At 53.0% G+C, this 20,723-nt stretch overlaps 1 protein-coding gene and 1 non-coding gene across 2 annotated transcripts; one reads left to right on the top strand and one right to left on the bottom strand.

Annotated features, from left to right (window-relative positions):
- Positions 1 to 355: 355 nt before the first annotated feature.
- On the bottom strand, positions 356 to 14,161 carry CDK2 (cyclin dependent kinase 2). The gene is made up of 7 exons (XM_038752523.1): positions 14,040 to 14,161; positions 13,860 to 13,937; positions 9,765 to 9,885; positions 8,531 to 8,701; positions 2,346 to 2,447; positions 1,814 to 2,017; positions 356 to 1,465 (listed from the first exon to the last, which is right to left on the bottom strand). Exons 1-7 carry the CDS (start codon positions 14,153 to 14,155, stop codon positions 1,361 to 1,363), a joined length of 897 nt encoding a protein of 298 aa, XP_038608451.1. The 5' UTR covers positions 14,156 to 14,161; the 3' UTR covers positions 356 to 1,360.
- Positions 3,574 to 3,680, top strand: LOC119933834. The gene has a single exon (XR_005452703.1). It is a non-coding gene; the product is annotated as a U6 spliceosomal RNA (small nuclear RNA).
- Positions 14,162 to 20,723: the final 6,562 nt, after the last annotated feature.

Below are 20,723 nucleotides of genomic sequence, written 5' to 3'. Positions count from 1 at the left end.
TAGTATTTAACAAATACTATTTAACAAATACCTAATAAGCGCTTAACAAGTACCAGTTATTATTACAGATTGTAAATGCCCCGAGGGCCCTGATCCTGCCTGCTGTTTTGTTTCTTTTTTAAATAGTATTTATTAAATACTATGTGCCAAGCACTGTTCTAAACGTTGGGGTAGATACAAGGTGATCAGGTTGGACGCCGTCCCTGTCCCCCATGGGGCTCACAGTCTTTATCTCCATTTTACAGATGTGTAACTGAGGCACAGAGGAAGTGAAGTGACTTGCCCAAGGTCATCAGAACCCACATCCTCTTTGCCCTCCCTCCCACCACCATCTCCCGAAGAAGAAGCCTGCCCGGGCTGTAAAACTAGGAACTCTTCTTTAATGAAATTACAAACTGAATTACAACACGCACGGAACAGGGGTGGGGTGGGGGCACAGGAAGACACACATATTCTTTCTTAAACATTTTCCCTTACAAAACCCCAAGGTGCGCATCCAACCTGAAATATAAATAGTATTGCTAATCCTTCTGCTCAGAGAAAAAAACCTCTTTTCCCTCCCCAGACTTCCAAGAAAAACCCCTTTGGCCTCAGCTCTGCCCCTGCTACGCTCTGGACGGTTTCAGGGCCACCGTCGGCGGTCCTCCTGCCCAATCCCTGTCAGTTTCCTGGCCTCCCGGGACTCCCGTTGGGGTCCCGGGGGCTGCTGGGCGGCGGCGGGGGGTACAGAAAGGAGCCCGTTCTCAGGCGGGATGGAATCCCTGCCCTGCCTCCCAAGGTTGGGGTGATTTGGGAGTGGGTGGTTCCGGGCAAGGATTCCGGCCCCTCCTTCCCGCCTCTGGTTGTGCTCCTTGAATTCAAGGCCGGGGGGCCGTCCAGTGGGCCCCCAGCCCCTCGCCCAACACCCCCCGGGGGGGACGGGGGCTGGGGAAGGGAGGGGGCTCTGTTCTTTTTAAAACACTTGAAAACTTAAAAGGGGTCAGGCAGCCTCTGGAAGGCCTGACCCGTCAGGGGGTGGGGGTGGGAAGAGGGGGGGCTCTAAGTGCACTGAGATTTGGACTTCCCTGACCCCCGACCCCGCCCCGCAACGGTGTGAATGGGGGCCGGCCAGGCCAGGGGTGGGGGTCGGGGGGCACGACCCGGCCCTGAGACACCAAGGGGGCCGGGGCTGATAAGGCAAGGCAAGATGGACGGTCCGGCCAGGGGAAACCGACTGCGGCCCGGCCCTCCCCGAACTGGGGCTGGGGGGCAGAGAGGCCGGCCGGAAAAGGCACCAGCAGCCCGGGGGGCCGGGGCCGCGGGGACAGGGAGGGAAGGGGGCACGGAGAGGCGGGGGGCCCGTCCCCGGCGGGGGGGAGGCTCAGAGACGCAGGTGGGGGACGGGCTTGGAGACATCCTGGAAGAAGGAGTGCGTCAGGGCGGCCTTGGCCGAGATCCGCTTGTTGGGGTCGTAGTGGAGCATTTGCTGAGGGATAGAGCGGGAGGGAAATTATAGTAACAAGAACAACAACAGTGGTACTTGTTAAGTGCTCACTATGTACCAAGCGCTGTTCGGACCACTGGGGTAGATTCAAATTAATCAGGTTGGACCCAGTCCCTGTCCTCCAAGGCGCTCACAGTCTTAATCCCCATTTGACGTAACTGAGGCCCAGAGAAGTGAGGTGACCCGCCCAAGGTCCCACAGCAGCCAAGTGGCAGAGCCCGGAGGAGAACCCAGGTCCCTCCGCTCACCCTCTGGCCAGGGCCTTTGGGTGAGGGGCTCCTCCCACCTTCGCCCGCCCGCCCGTCCCGGGGCCCGCGTGCCGGTGCTCACCCCCAGGAGGTCCCGGCCGGGCTGGTCCAGGGGGGGCACCACCTTGCCCAGGTCCTGGCGCGCCCACTTGGGGAAGCTGGGCTTGTAGTCGGGCATGGAGGTGACGCCGGGCCAGACCGCCTCGTCCGGGGTGCCCAGCGTCCGGAATATCCGGAACAGCTGGTCGATCTCCGAGTCCCCGGGGAACAGGGCTCGTCGGGTCACCTGGGGACAGACGGACGGAGGGACGGCGGGCTGAGGGGGGGCCCCCTCTCCCTCCCACCTCCGCGGCTCCCAGTGATCCCGTGGTGAAAGGTCAATGGGGCCTCCCTGGGCCCCATGACGCAGGCAGCCCGACCACCCGGCGTGGGAGAAGGGGGGACGGGGGGAGTCCCGCCCCTTGAGACGGTGACAATGAGACCCCTGTTTGGGCCCCTGCCCAGGCCCCCGGGGCTGCCACAGGATGCGGGGGCCGGTGGGGGAGTTTCCCAAGCAGCTCACGGGACGCAGGCATCGAGCAGCCATCTCCGCCCCGGCCAGCGAAGGGGCCTACCATCTCCGCGAAGATACAGCCCAGGCTCCAGATGTCCACGGCGGTGGAGTAGTATTTACAGCCCAGGAGGATCTCCGGGGCCCGGTACCACAGCGTCACCACCTGCGGGGGGGCCGGACCCATCGGCAACCCAGCCACCCCGCCTTTTTTCTATTTTTTACGCTACTTTTACTACGTGCCAGGCGCCGTACCAATCGCCGGTGTAGACACGAGGTAATCGGGTTGGACACGGTCCATGTCCTGCGTGGGGCCCACGGTCTCCACCCCCATTTTATAGGTGAGGGAACCGAGGCCCAGAGGAGTCAAGCGACTTGCTCAAGGTCACACGGCAGACGAGCGGTGGAGCCGGAATTAGAATTCGGGTCCTTCTGAATCCGGGCCATGCTGCTTCTGCCAGGCCCATCTTTCCAGTCTTGGCGGGGCAGCCCCCAGTGTCAGAGCGGCTGTCAGGTAGGGCAGGGGGTGTGAGTGACAGAGTGTGTCAAAGAGGAAAAGAGATGGTACTTAGTGAGCACCCGCTCGACTGTGGACTGTACATCATCATCAATCGTATTTACTGAGCGCTTACTATGTGCAGAGCACTGTACTAAGCGCTTGGGAAGTACAAATTGGCAACATATAGAGACAGTCCCTACCCAACAGTGGAATCACAGTCTAAAAGATCTAAACTGAAAGCTCACTGGGGGCAAGGGACACGTCTACCTCTTCTGTTATACTCCTCCAAGCGCTTAGTACAGTGCACGGCTCACCAGTAAGTGCTCAAAAACACCACTGACTGATTGACTGGATGACTTGGACTGGGCTAAGTGTTTGGGAAAGAACAACAAAAGCATGAATCACACTCCCTACCCACAAGGAGCTTCCACCTGATGGGGAAGACAGACACGTTAGTGTATCATCAATCATCATCAATCGTATTTATTGAGCGCTTACTGTGTGCAGAGCACTGTACTAAGCGCTTGGGAATGTGAGTATAATAATAATTATAATATTTGTTAAGCCCTTCCTATGTTCCAAGCACCACACTAAGCTCTGGGGTAGATACGAGATAGTCATTCATTCTTTCAATAGTATTTATTGAGCGCTTACTGTGCGCAGAGCACTGTACTAAGTGCTTGGGAGAGTACAATATAACGATAGACACATTCCCTGCCCACAATGAGTTGACAGTCTAGAGAGGTTGGACACAACTCCTGTCCACCTGGGCCTCGCGGTCTAAGTAGAGGGAGTACAATTTTTGGCAGCACATATACTAAAATTGGAATGATACAGAGAAGATTAGCATGGCCCCTGCGCAAGGATGACACGCAAATTCGTGAAGCGTTCCATATTTTTTGTCCATATCTATTTATTTTATTTTGTTGGTATGTTTGCTTTTGTTCTCTGTCTCCCCCTTTTAGACTGTGAGCCCACTGTTGGGTAGGGACTGTCTCTACATGTTGCCATCCTGGACTTCCCAAGCACTTAGTACAGTGCTCTGCACACAGTAAGCGCTCAATAAATACGATTGATGATGATGATCCCCATTTCACAGATGAGGTAACAGGCCCAGAGAAGTGAAGTGACTTGCCCAAAGTCACACAGCTGACAGTTGGCGGAGCCGGGATTTGAACCCATGACCTCTGACTCCAAAGCCCGGGCTCTCCCCACTGACCACTCAGCACAGACCACCCAATCCAGCCCACCCACCACACCTGACTCCCCCTCATGTTCTGTGATTCAGCACAGAACATCCAACACCTCTGCCTCTCCCCTCCCTTTCTGTGACTCTCCCCCAGTCGATGGAATTTATTAAGCGCTTACTGAGGGCAGAACACTGTACTAAGTGCCTGGGACATGCCATTTTGCAGATGAGGAAACTGAGGCGCAGCCAAGTCAAGTTACTTGCCCAAGGTTACACAGCAAATGGTGGAGCTGGGATTGGAACCCAGGTCCTCTGACCCTCAGGCCTGTGCTCCTGCCACTATGCTTCCCTGAGTGGAAGGGAAGGTGGGGGGTGTGGGTGTGTGTTGTGTACGTGTGTCTGTGTGTGGGTGTGTCTGCCTATGGGGCAAGGTTCTCTGGCTCCTCCTACCTTGGCTGGGTCAGTCATCATCATCAATTGTATTTATTGAGCGCTTACTATGTGCGGAGCACTGTACTAAGCGCTTGGGAAGTACAAATTGGCAACATATAGAGACAGTCCCTACCCAACAGTGGGCTCACAGTCTAGAAGGGGGAGACAGAGAACAAAACCAAACATACTAACAAAATAAAATAAATAGAATAGATATGTACAAGTAGAATAAATAGAGTAATAAATATGTACAAACATATATACATATATCCAGGTGCTGTGGGGAAGGGAAGGAGGTAAGATGGGGGGATGGAGAGGGGGACGAGGGGGACAGGAAGGAAGGGGCTCAGTCTGGGAAGGCCTCCTGGAGGAGGTGAGCTCTCAGTAGGGCCTTGAAGAGAGGAAGAGAGCTAGCTTGGCGGATGGGCAGAGGGAGGGCATTCCAGGCCCGGGGGAGGACGTGGGCCGGGGGTCGATGGCGGGACAGGCGAGAACGAGGTACGGCAGTCTGTCTCTGCCGGCCACGTCCTTGCCCTCAAGTGGCCCCAGAAGAGAGAGCTCCTCTCCCCTTCCTCCAGGAAGCCGCCTCCTCCTCCTCCTCCTCCTCTGCACCTCAGCCCCAGATACCCACCACCGGCCCAGGTCAATGAAAACACCCTGCTCTTTAGCCACTTATTCTGGGTGGCCCAGTGGAGAGAGCACAGGAGATGTAACCTCCTGTGTGGGCAGGGAATGTGCCCGTTATACTGTGTCGGACTCTCCCGAGCGCTTAAAACAGTGCTCTGCACACTGTAAGCGCTCAACAAATTCATTCAGTTGTATTTATTGAGCGCTTACTGTGCACATACACGACTGATTGACACCCGACAGCTTGGCTGTGTGGCCCTCGGCTAAGCCACTTAACCTCTTCGGGCCTCAGTTTCCTCCTCTGTAAAATGAGGATCACCTCCACCGTGACGTCTGAACAGGACCCCTTCCTTCCTCTCCCCCTCGTCCCCCTCTCCATCCCCCCCCATCTCACCTCCTTCCCTTCCCCACAGCACCTGTATATATGTATATATGTTTGTACATATTTATTACTCTATTTATTTATTTATTTTACTTGTACAAAACTATTCTATTTATTTTATTTTGTTAGTATGTTTGGTTTTGTTCTCTGTCTCCCCCTTTTAGACTGTGAGCCCACTGCTGGGTAGGGACTGTCTCTATATGTTACCAACTTGTACTTCCCAAGCGCTTAGTACAGTGCTCTGCACACAGTAAGCGCTCAATACGATTGATGACGATGATGATGACCATATTTGTACATATTTGTTACTCTATTATTTATTTATTTTACTTGTACATATCTATTCTATTTATTTTATTTTGTCAGTATGTTTGGTTTTGTTCTCTGTCTCCCCCTTTTAGACTGTGAGCCCACTGTTGGGTAGGGACTGTCTCTATATGTTGCCAACTTGGACTTCCCAAGCGCTTAGTCCAGTGCTCTGCACACAGTAAGCGCTCAATAAATACGATTGATGATGACGATGATGATGACCAGGACTGAATCGGACCTCCGGACCTTCTGTCTAGCCGGGGTTTAACGTGTGGCGAATCCGTAATCCAGGATGTAAACACTCCGCATCTCCGTCTCTTCATTCCCTCTCCCAACCGTTTAGTAATGATAACTGTGGTATGTGGCATAGGGACTGTCTCTATGTGTTGCCGACTTGTACTTCCCAAGCGCTTAGTACAGTGCTCTGCACACAGTAAGTGCTCAATAAATATGATTGATTGGTAGGTGCTTACTATGCGCCAAGCACAGTACTAAGCACCGGGGTAGAGCGGGTACTGGATCCCCATTTTGCAGATGAGGGAACTGAGGCCCAGAGAAGTGAAACAGTAATAACGGTATTAATTACGCAGTTAGTATGTGCCAGGTACTATACTAAGTGCCGGGGTGGATACAGGCAAATCGGACTGGGCACGGTCCCTGCCCCACGTGGGGCTCACAGTCTCAATCCCCATTTGACAGATGAGGTCTCTGAGGCCCAGAGAAGTGAAGTGACTTGCCCGAGGCCACACAGAAGACAAGTGGCGGGTTCAGAATTAGAACCCACGGCCTTCTGATTCCCAGGTCCGTGCTCTATCCGCTCGAACACGCTGCTTCCCTGCCCACGGTCATCCAGCAGTTACGTGGCAGAGCCGGGATTAAAACCTGGCTCCGCCGACTCCCAGGCGGGTGCTCTTTCCACTAGGCCACGCTGCTCCTCAGTGCTCTGCACACAGTACGCGCTCAATAAACACACCATTAACCGACTGATTTCTATCAATATGTTTGGGACTGTTTCTCCCATTGGAGGGTAAGCTCCTTGAGGACAGGGTGTGGGTATCTCTGGCTTCAGCTGTACATCCTGGCCCACACCCTCTGCTCCTCCGGTGTTAACCTTCTCACTACTGGGCCTCCATCTAGCCCGTCTCACCGCCGACCCCGGGCCTCCGTCCTGCCTCTGGACTGGAACACCCTCCCCTCCTCAAATCCCCCAGAAAATCCCTCTTCTCCTCTTCAAAGCCCTACTGAAGGCGCACCTCCTCCAAGAGGCCTTCCCAGACTAAGCCCCGCTTTTCCTCAGCTCCCCCTCCCTTCCTCATCCCTACGACTTGCTCCCTTTGCTCTCTCTCCCCCCGCGCTTATGTATATATGTATCTATAATTCTATTAATTTATATTGATGCCTGTTTACTTGTTTTGGTCTCCCCCCGAGGCTGTGAGCCTGTTGAAGGCACGGATTGTCTCTATTGCTGTATTGTACTTTCCAAGCGCTTAGTACGGTGCCTCTGCACACGGTAACTGTGTAATAAATACGACTGAATGAGTGAATGAATGCTCTCCCAAATGCTAAGCACGGTGTTTTGCACACAGAGGGTGCCCAAACAATACCCACTGTTGGGTAGGGACTGTCTCTATATGTTGCCGACTTGTACTTCCCAAGCACTTAGTACAGTGCTCTGCACACAGTAAGCGCTCAGTAAATACAATTGATTGATTGATTGATTGATTACCTAGACTACTGCATCAGCCTCCTCGCTGACCTCCCTGCCTCCTGCCTTGCCCCACTCCAGTCCAAACTTCACTTGGATCATTCTTCTCCAAAAACTTTCTGTCCACGTCTCCCCTCTTGGAAAACCTCCAAAGTTAGGAACTCCTCAATGGCGATTTGAATGTTGTCGATCAGCTCCCCCCTCTCCTTACCTCAAGCGATCTCCTGCTACCATCCCAGCCCACACACTTCGCTCCTCTAACGCCAGCCTGTGAACTGTACGTACCTCGAGCTCGTCTAACTCGCCGCCGACCCCTTGCCCACAACCTCCCTCTGGCCCGGATCTCTCTCCCCCTTCACACCCAACGGATCGCCAACTCTCCCTTTACAACCTTCCTAAAAGTCACGTCTCCTCCAAGAGGCCTTCCCCGACTAAGGCCCTCGTCTCCCCTACTCCCTCTCCCTTCCGCGTCGCCTTTGCACGTGGATCTGTACCCTTTAACCCCTTGATATTCACCCCGCCCTCACCCCCCAGCCCAAATCCGTAATTTACTTTAGTATCTGTCTCCCCTTTCTAGTCTGATAAGCTCCTTGTCGGCAGGGAACGTGTCTAAGCGCTTAGTACAGTGCTCTGCACCCAGGAAGCGCTCAACAAATACCACTGACTGAAGGAGCCAAGGTGGGAGGAGGGGGACGACTGTGGATCCCGCTATTCTAGTGATCAATCGTATTTATTGAGTACTTACTGTATGCAGAGCCCTGTACTAAGCATTTGAGAGAGTTTGATACCATATAACAGACACATTCCCTGCCTGTGGTGAGCTTACAGTCTCGAGGGGGAGACAGTAACAGGTAAATAATTTGCAGATATGGACACAAGTGCAGTGGGGCTGGAAGCAAGGGGTTGAATAAAGGGGGCAAGTCAGGACGACGCGGATGGGAATGGGGGAAGAGGAAAGGAGGGCTCAGTCAGGGAAGGCCTCTTGGAGGAAATGGGCCTTCAATAAGGATTTGAAGTGGGGGGGTGGGGGGGGAGAGTCACTGTCCGTCAGATATGAAGAGGGAGGGCGTTCCAGGTCAGAGGCAGGATGTGGGGCGGCCTCCTACCTCGTGGGTGTAGGTGCGCACGGGCACCCCGAAAGCCCGGGCCAGCCCGAAGTCGGCCAACTTGATGGCTCCCTCGGCGTTGATGAGCAGGTTCTGGGGCTTCAGGTCTCGGTGCAGGACGCGGTGGGAATGGCAGAAGGCCAGGCCCTGCAGGAGCTGGAACAGGTAGCTCTGGGCGGGGAGACAGGAGGGGGAGGCCGTGGGGTTGGGGGCGAGGGGGGCACAGCCTCATCCAGCCCCGGGAGGTGGGGGGGGGGGGGTGGAGGGGCCCAAGGCGCTTCGACGATCCCAACTGCCAGCCCCGTCCCTCCACCCCTTCCAAGATGTTTGTTTACAGAAGGCCCTGGGGTAAGCGACTCTTACACGAAGTGCTCCAAAAAAACCGATCGATTTCTTTTCAACGATATTTGTTAAGTATTGACTATGTGCCAGGGACTGTACTAGGCGCAGGAGCCGATACAAGCTAATCAGATTGGACACGGTGCGTGTCCCACGTGGGGCTCACAGTCTTCATCCCCATTTCACTGATGAGGTAACTGAGGCCCAGTCTTTTAGACTGTGAGCCTTTTAGACTGTGAGCCCACTGTTGGGTAGGGACTGTCTCTATATGTTGCCAATTTGTACTTCCCAAGCGCTTAGTACAGTGCTCTGCGCATAGTAAGCGCTCTATAAATACGATTGATGATGAGGCCCAGAGAAATTAAGTGACTTGCCCGAGGTCACGCAGCGGACATGCGGCTGAGCCGGGATTAGAACCCAGGTCCTCTGATTCCCAGGCCCTTCTGCTACACCATGCTGCTTTCCTTTTTATTGATTGACTGATTCAAGGGGAGAGGCTCCAATCAATCAATCGCTATTTTTTTTTTAATGGCATTTATTAAGCGCTTACTATGTGCAAAGCACTGTTCGAAGCGCTGGGGAGGTTACAAGGTGATCAGATTGTCCCACCAGGGGCTCACAGTCTTCATTCCCATTTTACAGATGAGGGAACTGAGGCGCAGAGAAGTGACTTCCCCAAAGTCACGCAGCCGACAATTGGCGGAGCCAGGATTTGACCCCATGACCACTGAATCCAAAGCCCGGGCTCTTTCCACTGAGAAAATGGCATAGTTCCCAAAGGGGAAAAATGGTAATATTCTTTCCACTGAACAACGCTGCTTCTCTTATTAGGTTGTTATTTATTAGGCGCTTACTAGGTACAGAGTTCTGTACTGGAGGGCATTTGGGGGTCTACCTTGATGAGAGGCAGGGGGATGCCGGTCAGCGTGGACGCGTCCATGAACTTCTTCAGGTCCTGGTGTAAGAACTCGAAAACCAGGTAGAGCTTGTTTTCCGTGTGGATGACGTCCAGCAACCTGGGGGTCAGCACAGGTGTGTGGGAGGGACAGATTCGGGGTGGGGGCATCGTGGACTACCACCTGCGCCCGCCCCCTCTATTCATACAGTCGTATTTATTGAGCGCTTCCTGTGTGCAGAGCACTACTAAGCACTTGGGAAAGTAAGATACAGCGGTAAACACTGTCATTCCCTGCCAACAACTAGCTTACAGTCCTGGGGGGGAGACAGACATCAGTACAAATAAATAAAATGACGGATATGGACATGAGTGCTGTGGTGGGGGCGGGGGGAGAGCAAAGGGAGCAAGTCAGAGTGATGCAGAAGGGAGTGGAAGATAAGGAGAAGTGGGGCTTAGTCTGGGAAGGCCTCTTGGAGGAGGTGGGCCATCAATAAGGTTAGCACTAGAGGAGTGAAATGTGCGGCCTGGGTTGCAGAAGGAGAGGAGCAAGGTGAGGTAGGAGTGGGCAAGGTGATGGAGGGCTTTAAAGCCAATGGTGGGAAGTGTTTGTCTGATGAAGAGGTGGATGGGCAACCACTGGAGTTTTCTGAGGAGTGCCCTGAACGTTTTTGTAGAAAAATGATCCGGGCAGCCGAGTGAAGTATGGACTGGAGTGAGACAGGAGGCTGGGAGGTCAGCAAGGAGGCTGATGCAGTCATCCGGGCGGGGCAAGATGAGTGACTGTATTAACGTGGTAGCAGTTTGGCTAACAACAGTAATAACAGCCCTGGTTAAGCGCTTATTATGTGCCAGGCACTGTACTAAGCGCCGGAGTGGATCCAAGCAAATCGGGTTGGACACGCTCCCTGCCCCGCATAAGGCTCACAGTCTGTATATATGTTTGCACATACTTATTGCTCTACTTATTTATTTATCTTACCTGTACATATCTATTCTATTTATTTTATTTTGTTAGTATGTTTGGTTTTGTTCTCTGTCTCCCCCTTTTAGACTGTGAGCCCACTGTCGGGTAGGGACTGTCTCTATATGTTGCCAACTTGTACTTCCCAAGCGCTTAGTCCAGTGCTCTGCACACAGTAAGCGCTCAATAAATACCATTGATTGATCGATTCATCCCCATTTTACAGGGGAGGTAAATGAGGCACAGAGAAGTGAAGCGGCCTGCCCAAGGCCACGCAGCAGACAAGCGGTGAAGCCGCGATTAGAACTCAGGACCTCACGCCTCCCAGGCTTGAGTTCTAACCACTACGCGAAGGGCGGATTTTAGCAGTGCCGTGAAGCTGGGACCGACAGGGTTTGGTGACGGACTGAATACGCGGGGTGGATGACGGAGAGGCGTCACGGATAATGCCAAGATCACAGGCTTGTGAGACGGGAGGATGGTGGTGCTGTCTACAGTGACGGGAAAGTCCGGGGAAGGACGGGGTTTGGGTGGGAAGAGAAGGAGCTCTGTTTTAGACACGCTGAGTTTGAGGTGACGGGAGGACAGCCAAGGAGAGATATCCCGAAGGCAGGAGGAGATGTGAGGCTGGGGAGAGGGAGAGACATCAGGGCTGGAGACGGGAATGTGGGAATCATCTGCACAGAGGGGGAAGTTGAAGCTGTGGGAGTGAATGAGTCCTCCAAGAGAGTGGGTGTAATAATAATAATAATAATAATAATAATAATAATAATAATAATAATAATAATGGTATTTGTGAAGCGCTTACTATGTGCCAAGCACTGTTAAGTGCTGGGGTAGATACAAGGTCATCAGGCAGTCCCACGTGGGGCTCAGTCTTCATCCCCATTTTCCAGATGAGGGAACTGAGGCCCAGAGAAGTGAAGTGACTTACCCAAGATCCCACAGCCGACAAGCGGGGGAGCCGGGATTAGAACCCACAACCTTTGACTCCCCAGCCCGGGCTCTTTCCACTGAGCCACGCTGCTTCTCTAGCATTAGGTGATGTAGTGTAGTAGACGGAGGCTAGAAGGCCCCCCCCCATTCACTCATTCATTCAATCGTATTTACTGAGCGCTACTGTGTGCAGAGCACTGTAGCGTGGCTCAGTGGAAAGAGCCCGGGCTTTGGAGTCAGAGGTCATGGGTTCGAATCCCGGCTCCACCACAAGTCTGCTGTGTGACCTTGGGCAAGTCACTTAACTTCTCTGAGCCTGTTACCTCATCTGTAAAAATGGGGATTAAGACTGTGAGCCCCACGTGGGACAACTTGATCACACTGTATCCCCCCCAGCGCTTAGAACAGTGCTTTGCACATAGTAAGTGCTTAACAAATGCCATCATTATTATTATTATTATTATTATTAAACGCTTGGGAAGTACAAGTCGGCAACATATAGAGACGGTCCCTACTCAACAACGGGCTCACAGTCTGGAAGGGGGAGACAGGCGACAAAATAAAATATATTAACAAAATAAAACAGAATAGTAAATATGTACAAGTAAAATAGAGTAATCATCTCTCGGATGATTACAAACAAGAGAATTCGCAGACGGGGAGGGAGGCAGAGCCCTCCGGAGAGAAAAGAGCCCACTAGACTGTGAGCCCACTGTTGGGTAGGGACCGTCTCTCTATGTTGCCAACTTGTACTTCCCAAGCGCTTAGTACAGTGCTCTGCACACAGTAAGCGCTCAATAGGTACGATTGCATAATAATAATGATGACATTTATTAAGCGCTTACTATGTGCAAAGCACTGTTCTAAACGTGATTAGGTTGTCCCACGGGGGGCTTACAGTCTTAGTCGCTGGAGAAGCAGCGTGGCTCAGTGGAAAGAGCCCGGGCTTTGGAGTCAGAGTTCATGGGTTCAAATCCCGGCTCCGCCAATTGTCAGCTGTGTGACTTTGGGCCAGTCACTTCACTTCTCTGGGCCTCAGTTCCCTCATCTGTAAAATGGGGATTAAGACTGTGAGCCCCCCGTGGGACAACCTGATCACCTTGTAAACTCCCCGGCGCTTAGAACAGCGCTTTGCACATAGTAAGCGCTTAATAAATGCCATCATTATTATTATTAGTCTCCGTTTTCCAGATGAGGTAACTGAGGCCCAGAGAAGTGACTTGTCCAAAGTCACAGAGCTGACAGTTGGCAGAGCCGGGGTTTGACCCCACGACCTCTGACTCCAAAGCCCGGGCTCTTTCCACTGAGCCACGCTGGTTGTGGTCAATCGATGAATGAACGAATGAAAAGAGGAAGCTCCTCGGCGCTCCCAAGCGCTCAGTACAGCGCTGCTGGGCGCCGTCGACCCCCGGCCCACGTCCTCCCCCTGGCCTGGGATGCCCTCCCTCTGCCCATCCGCCAAGCTCGCTCTCTTCCTCCCTTCAAGGCCCTACAGAGAGCTCACCTCCTCCAGGAGGCCTTCCCACACTGAGCCCCCTCCTTCCTCTCCCCCTCGTCCCCCTCTCCATACCCCCCCGCCTTACCTCCTTCCCTTCCCCACAGCACCTGTATATATGTATACATGTTTGTACGGATTTACTACTCTATTTATTGATTTATTTTACTTGTACGTATCTATTCTATTTATTTTATTTGGTTAATATGTTTGGTTCTGTTCTCCGTCTCCCCTTTCTACGCTGTAAGCCCGCTGTTGGGTGTGGACCGTCTATGTTGCCAACTTCCCAAGCGCTTAGCACGGCGCTCTGCACACAGTAGGCGCTCAATCAATGCGATTGATTGATTGATTGATTGATGGGGGGGCCCTCGCCGCCCGCCCGCCCCTCCCCACAGCACCTGTATATATGTACACATGTTTGTACGGATTTATTCCTCTATTTATTTATTTGTACATATCTATTCTATTTTGTTAATATGTTTTGCTTGCTCTCCGTCCCCCCCTTCTAGACTGTGATCCCGCTGTTGGGTAGGGGCCGCCTCTCTGTGTTGCCAACTTCCCAAGCGCTTAGCACGGCGCTCTGCACACAGTAGGCGCTCAATCAATGCGATTGATTGATTGATTGATTGATGGGGGGAGGGCCTCGCCGCCCGCCCGCCCCTCCCTCTCCCTCCCTCCCTCCCTCTCCCTCCCGGCTTACTTGACGATGTTGGGGTGACTGAGCTCCTTGAGCAGGGAGATCTCTCGGATGGCCGTGCTGGGGACCCCCTCCGTCTCGCTGCGAGGGGTTGGAGGGGTAAGGACAAGGACCCCCCCGAGGCCCCCCAAGCCCCCCCCCCCCACCGCCCCCGCCCCAACCGTCGGTCCCGGCCGGACTCACGTGTCCAGCCGGATCTTCTTCAGCGCCACCACCTCCCCCGTCAGCTTGTTCTTGGCCTTGTAGACCACCCCGTACGTGCCCTCCCCGATCTTCTCCACCTTCTGGAAGTTCTCCATGGGGCCGGGCGGGCGGTGGGGGGAGGGGGGGGGAGGGGGGGGAGGGGCTGGCCCGGCCCGGACCGGCCCGGACCGGAGGCGGCCGGTCCCGGGGCCCCTTGTCAGTTTCTCCAACTTGCAACAATGTTCCCGCCGCCGCCTCCCGCCTCCCGCCTGCCCGCCTGCCCGCCTCCCGCCGGCCGGCCCGCTCGCCCGCCCCTCCCCCCAGCGCCAGGCCCCGCCCCCCGCTTCCCGCCTTCCGACGGACCCGCCCCCGGGGCCTCCCATTGGTCCGCGCGCCCGGACGGGGGCGGGGCCTCCGCCTTCTCTCCCGCCCCCCCGACGGCCCCGCCCCCGGCTCCTCCCATTGGTCCAAGCGCCCGAACGGGGGCGGGACCTTCGCAATCTCTCCCGCTCCCTCCCAGCCGGGCCCCGCCCCCCAACGGCCCCGCCCCCAGATCCTCCCATTGGTCCGCGCGCCCGGACGGGGGCGGGGCCTCCGCCTTCTCTCCCGCTCCCTCCCAGAGGGGCCCCGCCCCCGACAGCCCATTGGTCCGCTCGCCCTGGGGGGCGGGGCCTCCACTTTCCTCCTCCCTCCCAGTGGGCCCCCCCCTCGGCCCCGGGGCCTCCCATTGGTCCGCGTGCCCGGCCAGGGGCGGGGCCTCCGCCTCCTCTCCCGCTCCCCGGAAGCCCCGCCCCCGGGGCCTCCCATTGGTCCACGCGCCCGGACGGGGGCGGGGCCTCCGCCTTCTCTCCCGCTCCCTCCCAGAGGGGCCCCGCCCCCGGCTCCTCCCATTGGTCCGCGAGCCCGGCCGTGGGCGGGGCCTCCGCCTTCTCTCCCGCCACCTCCCAGAGGGGCCCCGCCCCCCCACAGCCCATTGGTCCGCTCGCCCGTGGGGGCGGGGTCTCCACTTTCCTCCTCCCTCCCAGTGGGGCCCCCCGCCTCCGGGGCCTCCCATTGGTCCGCGCGCCCGGCCGGGGGCGGAGCCTCCGCCTTCTCTCCCGCTCCCCGACAGCCCCGCCCCCGGCTCCTCCCATTGGCCCCCGCGCCCGGGGGCGGGGCCTCCACTCCCCCCTCCCTCCCAGCGGGGCCCCGCCTACCGAAACCCCGCCCCCGGCTCCCCCCATTGGTCCGCGCGCCCGGCCGGGGGCGGGGCCTCCACGTTCTCTCCCGCCCCCTTCCGTCCGCGCGCCGGCACAGCCTCCGCGCGGGAGGCCCGTGACCCCTCCGTGACCCTTCCGTGACCCTTCCGTGACCCCTCCGTGACCCCGGCCCCTCCTCGCCTCCCACTAGGGAGAACGGGGAGGCCAAGGGGTCGAGGCGACGACCCCTGACCTTGGCCTTCTCCGGGCCTCGGTCCGGGTGATGATGATGATGGTATTTCTTCAACAACAACAATGATGGCACTTGTTAAGCACTTCCTACGTGCCAAGCACTGTTCTAAGCGCTGGGGGGATACAAGGTGATCAGGTTGGCCCACGTGGGGCTCACAGTCTTCATGCCCCTTTTACAGATGAGGGAACTGAGGCCCAGAGAATCAATCAATCAATCAATCGTATTTATTGAGCACTTACTGTATGCAGAGCACTGTACTAAGCACTTGGGAAGTCCAAGTTGGCAACATCTAGAGACAATCCCTACCCAACAGTGGGCTCACAGTCTAAAAGCGGGGAGACGGAGAACAAAACCAAACATACTAACAAAATAAAATAAATAGAATAGATAGGTACAAGTAAAATAAATAAATAGAGTAATAAATATGTACAAACATATATACATATATACAGGTGCTGTGGGGAAGGGAAGGAAATGACTTGCCAAGGTCACCCAGCAGACATGTGGCAGACCCGGGATTAGAACCCACGACCTCTGACTCCCAAGCCCGGGCTCCTTGATGATGATTCATTCATTCATTCAATCGTATTTATTGAGCACTTACTGTGTGCAGAGCACTGTACTAAGCGCTTGGGAAGTACAAGTTGGCAACATATAGAGATGGTCCCTACCCAACAATCAATCAATCAGTCAATCGTATTTATTGAGCGCTTACTGTGTGCAGAGCACTGTACTAAGCGCTTGGGAAGTACAAGTTGGCAACATATAGACACGGTCCCTACCCAACAGTGGGCTCACAGTCTAGAAGGGGGAGACAGAGAACAAAACAAAACATAAAGCGCTTACTATGTGCAAAGCACTGTTCTAAGCGCTGGGGAGGTTACAAGGTGATCAGGTTGTCCCACAGGGGGCTCACAGTTTTAATCCCCATTTTACAGATGAGGGAACTGAGGCCGAGAGAAGTTAAGTGACTTGCCCAAAGTCACACAGCTGACAGTTGGCGGAACTGGGATTTGAACCCCTGACCTCTGACTCCAAAGCCCGGGCTCCTTCTACTGAGCCACGCTGCTTAATAATAATAATGATAATAATGATGGACTTTATTAAGCATTTACTATGTGCAAAGCACTGTTCTAAGCACTGGGGTGGTTACAAGGTGATCAGGTTGTCCCATGGGGGGGGCTCACAGTCCTCATCCCCATTTTACAGATGAGGTCACTGAGGCACAGAGAAGTGAAGTGACTTGCCCAAAGTCACACAGCTGGAAATTGGCAGAGCCAGGATTTGAACCCATGACCTCTGACTCCAAAGCCTGTGCTCTTTCCACTGAGCCACACTGCTTCTCAGCGCTTACTGCGCGACAAGCACTGTGCTGAGCGCTGGCGGAGATGCAAGGTCAAAATCAGGTTGTCCCACGCGGGGCTCACAGTCTTAATCCCCATTCTACAGATGAGATAACTGAGGCCCAGAAAAGTGAAGTGGCTTTCCCAATGTCACCCAGCAGACAAGTGGCAGAGTCGGGATTAGAACCCAAGACCTCTGACTCCCAAGCCCCTATGCCACGCTGCTTCTCCCTGCCTCCACGCAGGGGTCTTGATCCCCAGGAGGCTGAGATATAGCTGCAAATATAAATATATGTACGTATCTGAGATATATCTGCATAGGTCTGTAATTGATCTATTTATTTGTGTATATTAATGTCTGTCTCCACCCCAGGCTGTGAGCACGCTTTGGGCAGGAACTTGTCTGTTTGTTGTTGTATTGTACTCTCCCTAACGTTAGTACAGTACTGTGCACATGGTAAGCACTCAATAAGTACAATTGAATGTACTTCCTGTATATATGTATACCTGTATATATGTTTGTACATATTTATTACTCTATTTATTTATTTATTTATTTTACCTGTACACATCTATTCTATTTATTTTATTTTGTTAGTATGTTTGGTTTTGTTCTCTGTCTCCCCCTTTTAGACTGTGAGCCCACTGTTGGGTAGGGACTGTCTCTATATGTTGCCAACTTGTACTTCCCAAGCGCTTAGTACAGTGCTCTGCACACAGTAAGCGCTCAATAAATACGATTGATTGATTGATTGAATGAATGAATGAACCATGGAAGGACACCCTTTCGGCCTTTCTCATCGTGCCTCGTCAAATCCTTTTTTTTTTTTTAATGGTATGTATTAAGCTCTTACCGTGCTGAGTGAGTGCTTACTACCTGCTGTGTGACCTTAGGCAAGTCACTTAACTTTTCTGGGTTTCAGTTCCTTCACCTGCAAAATAGGGATTTAAAACTCGGTTCTCCCTCTTGCTTTGACAGTGAGCACCATGAGGGACCTGATTACTTTGTATCTACCCCAGTGCTTAGTTGGTTCATTCATTCAATCAATCGTATTTATTAATGATGGCATTTATTAAGTGCTTACTATGTGCAAGGCACTGTTCTAAGCGCTGTATTGAGTGCTTACTGTGTGCAGAGCACTGTGCTAAGTGCTTGGAAGAATGCTGTGCTAAGAATACTGTGCTAAGCGATTCGAAGAGTACAGACAACACTAAGCAGACGCATTCCCTTACCTCCTTCCCTTCCCCACAGCACCTGTATATATGTATAGATTTTTTTTACGTATTTATTACTCTATTTATTTATTTATTTTACTTGTACATATTCTATTTCTTTTATTTTGTTAATATGTTTGGTTTTGTTCTCTGTCCCCCCTCTTCTAGACTGTGAGCCCACTGTTGGGTAGGGACCGTCTCTATATGTTGCCAACTTGGACTTCCCAAGCGCTTAGTACAGTGCTCTGCACACAGTAAGCGCTCAATAAATACAACTGAATGAATGAATTCCCTGCCCACAACGAGCATACAGTCTAGAGCACTTACAGTGCCTGGCGCAGAGGAAGTATTTAAACACCATTATTATTATTATTATGTGGCAAACACTTTATTAAATGCCGGGGTAGATACAAGGTAATCACGTCCCACCTGGGGTTCACAGTCTTAATCCTCATTTTGCCGATGAGGGAACTGAGGCACAGAGGAAATAAGTGACTTGCCCAAGACCACTCAGCATTCATTCATTCATTCAGTCGTATTTATTAAGCGCTTACTGTGTGCAGAGCGGTTGGGAAGTACAAGTCGGCAACAGATAGAGACAGTCCCTACCCAACAGCGGGCTCACAGTCTAGAAGGGGGAGACAGACAATAAAACAAAACACGTGGACAGGTGTCAAGTCGTCAGAACAAATAGAATTAAAGCTCGATGCACATCATCATCAATCGTATTTATTGAGCGCTTACTGTGTGCAGAGCACTGTACTAAGCGCTTGGGAAGTACAAATTGGCAACATATAGAGACAGTCCCTACCCAACAGTGGGCTCACAACCTAAAAACATCATTAACAAAATAAATAGAATAGTAAATATGTACAAGTGGCGCTGGGACTAGAACACAGGCCTTCTGTCTCCCGGTCCTATGCTCTATCCACTAGGCCACACTGCTTTGCAGGGTTGTGACTTTTACTTCTGGTGTATGTGCCAAAGATCCCAAGAGAGTGCTCTGCGTGCAAACATCCGACATCATATTCTGCACACAGAAGATGCTCAGCACAGCAGAGCCCGGGCTTTGGAGTCAGAGGTCATGGGTTCAAACCCCAGCTCCGCCAATTAGCTGTGTGACTTTGGGCAAGTCACTTAACTTCTCTGTGCCTCAGTTACCTCACCTGTAAAATGGGGATTAAGACTGTGAGCCCCACGTGGGACAACCTAATCACCCTGTAACCTCCCCAGTGCTTAGAACAGTACTTTGCACATAGTAAGCGCTTAATAAATGCCATTATTATTATTTTTTTATTTTTATTATTATTATTATTATAAGAGATGCCCAGTAAATCCTGTGAGGAGGTATTGTGGCCTGATGGAAAAAGCGCTAGTCTTCAAGTCAGGAGTCCTGGGTTCTAGTCCTGCCTCCATCCCTTGCCCGCTGCGCAACCTTGGGCAAGTCATTGAGAAGCAGCGTGGCTTAGTGGAAAGAGCCCAGGCTTGGGAGTCAGAGGCCGTGGGTTCTAATCCCGGCTCTGCCACTTTGTCAGCTGTGTGACTTTGGGCAAGTCACTTAGCTTCTCTGTGCCTCAGTTACCTCGGTTTCTCCATCGGGAAAATGGGGGTAATATCACCTGCCTTGTTTCCCCTACCTCACAGGGGTGTTGTGAGGGCTTGGAATGAGCTAATTAATGTGGGAGCGCTTTGGTAATAAAAGCGCTACGACAAACCCGAGGTAGAGAAGCAGCATGGTGTGGTGGATAGAGCACGGGCCTGGGAGTACAGAAGGTCATGGGTTCTAATCCCAGCTCCACCGCTTGTCAGCTGTGTGACCTTCGACAAGTCATTTCACTTCTCTGTGCCTCAGTTACCTCATCTGTAAAATGGGGATTGGAACAGGGGACAGGGACTGTGTCCAACCCGATTTGCTTGTATCCACCCCAGCGCTTAGTACAGTGCCTGGTACATAGAAAGCACTTAACAAATATCATAATTATTATTATTATTTACATTCCACGCAGCTTTGGGGATTAGTACATCGGTATTTGGGTATGAGGGTGGGAGGGTGGGGTTGGAAAAGCTGCATAGTGAGTGACAGAGCAGGGAATTGCCAGTCTATGCCTTGACCCCCTCTCCCAAAGCCCACTGTTGGGTAGGGACTGTCTCTATATGTTGCCAACTTGTACTTCCCAAGCGCTTAGTACAGTGCTGTGCACACAGTAAGCGCTCAATAAATACAATTGATTGATTGATTGATTCTCCCCCCAAAATTGAGCCCATCTTACCCCTGTGGAAGTCAGAGCTCGGGAAGCGAAAGGAGGCCTCTAGACTGTAGCCTCTTTTGGGGCAGGGAACATGTTTACCAACGCTGTTATATTGTACTCTCCCAAGTGCTTAGGACAGTGCTCTGCACACAGTAAGCATTCAGTAAATGCCATTGATTGATTTCATTCATTCAATCGCATTTACTGAGCACTTACCGTGTGCAGAGCACTGTTCTGTTTGGAAAAACACAACAATAACAGTGACATTCCCTGCCCACAACAAGCTTACAATCTAGAGTGGGGAGACATCGATACAATTACAGATATGTACCTAAGTATTGTGGGGCTGGGAGGAGGCGAAAGCAAGTCAGGGCAACGCGGAAAGGAGTGGGAGATGAGGAAAAGTGGATTGACTTAACTCCTCTGGGCCTCAGTTTCCTCGTTTG

Source organism: Tachyglossus aculeatus, chromosome 10 (genome assembly GCF_015852505.1).
Source record: "Tachyglossus aculeatus isolate mTacAcu1 chromosome 10, mTacAcu1.pri, whole genome shotgun sequence".
Classification (NCBI taxonomy): domain Eukaryota; kingdom Metazoa; phylum Chordata; class Mammalia; order Monotremata; family Tachyglossidae; genus Tachyglossus; species Tachyglossus aculeatus.
The sequence above is the reverse complement of the archived record's forward strand: the minus strand, read 5'-3'. Positions and strand labels throughout refer to the sequence as shown.

Excerpts from the sequence above, each read along its gene's own strand:
- CDK2 (XM_038752523.1), bottom strand. The coding sequence starts at position 14,155 with ATGGAGAACTTCCAGAAGGTGGAGAAGATCGGGGAGGGCACGTACGGG. Across the intron at positions 9,886-13,859 it reads AGTCACCCCAACATCGTCAA|GTTGCTGGACGTCATCCACA; the intron begins GTAAGCCGGGAG and ends GCTGACCCCCAG. Across the intron at positions 1,466-1,813 it reads CCGGCCGGGACCTCCTGGGG|CAAATGCTCCACTACGACCC; the intron begins GTGAGCACCGGC and ends TCTATCCCTCAG.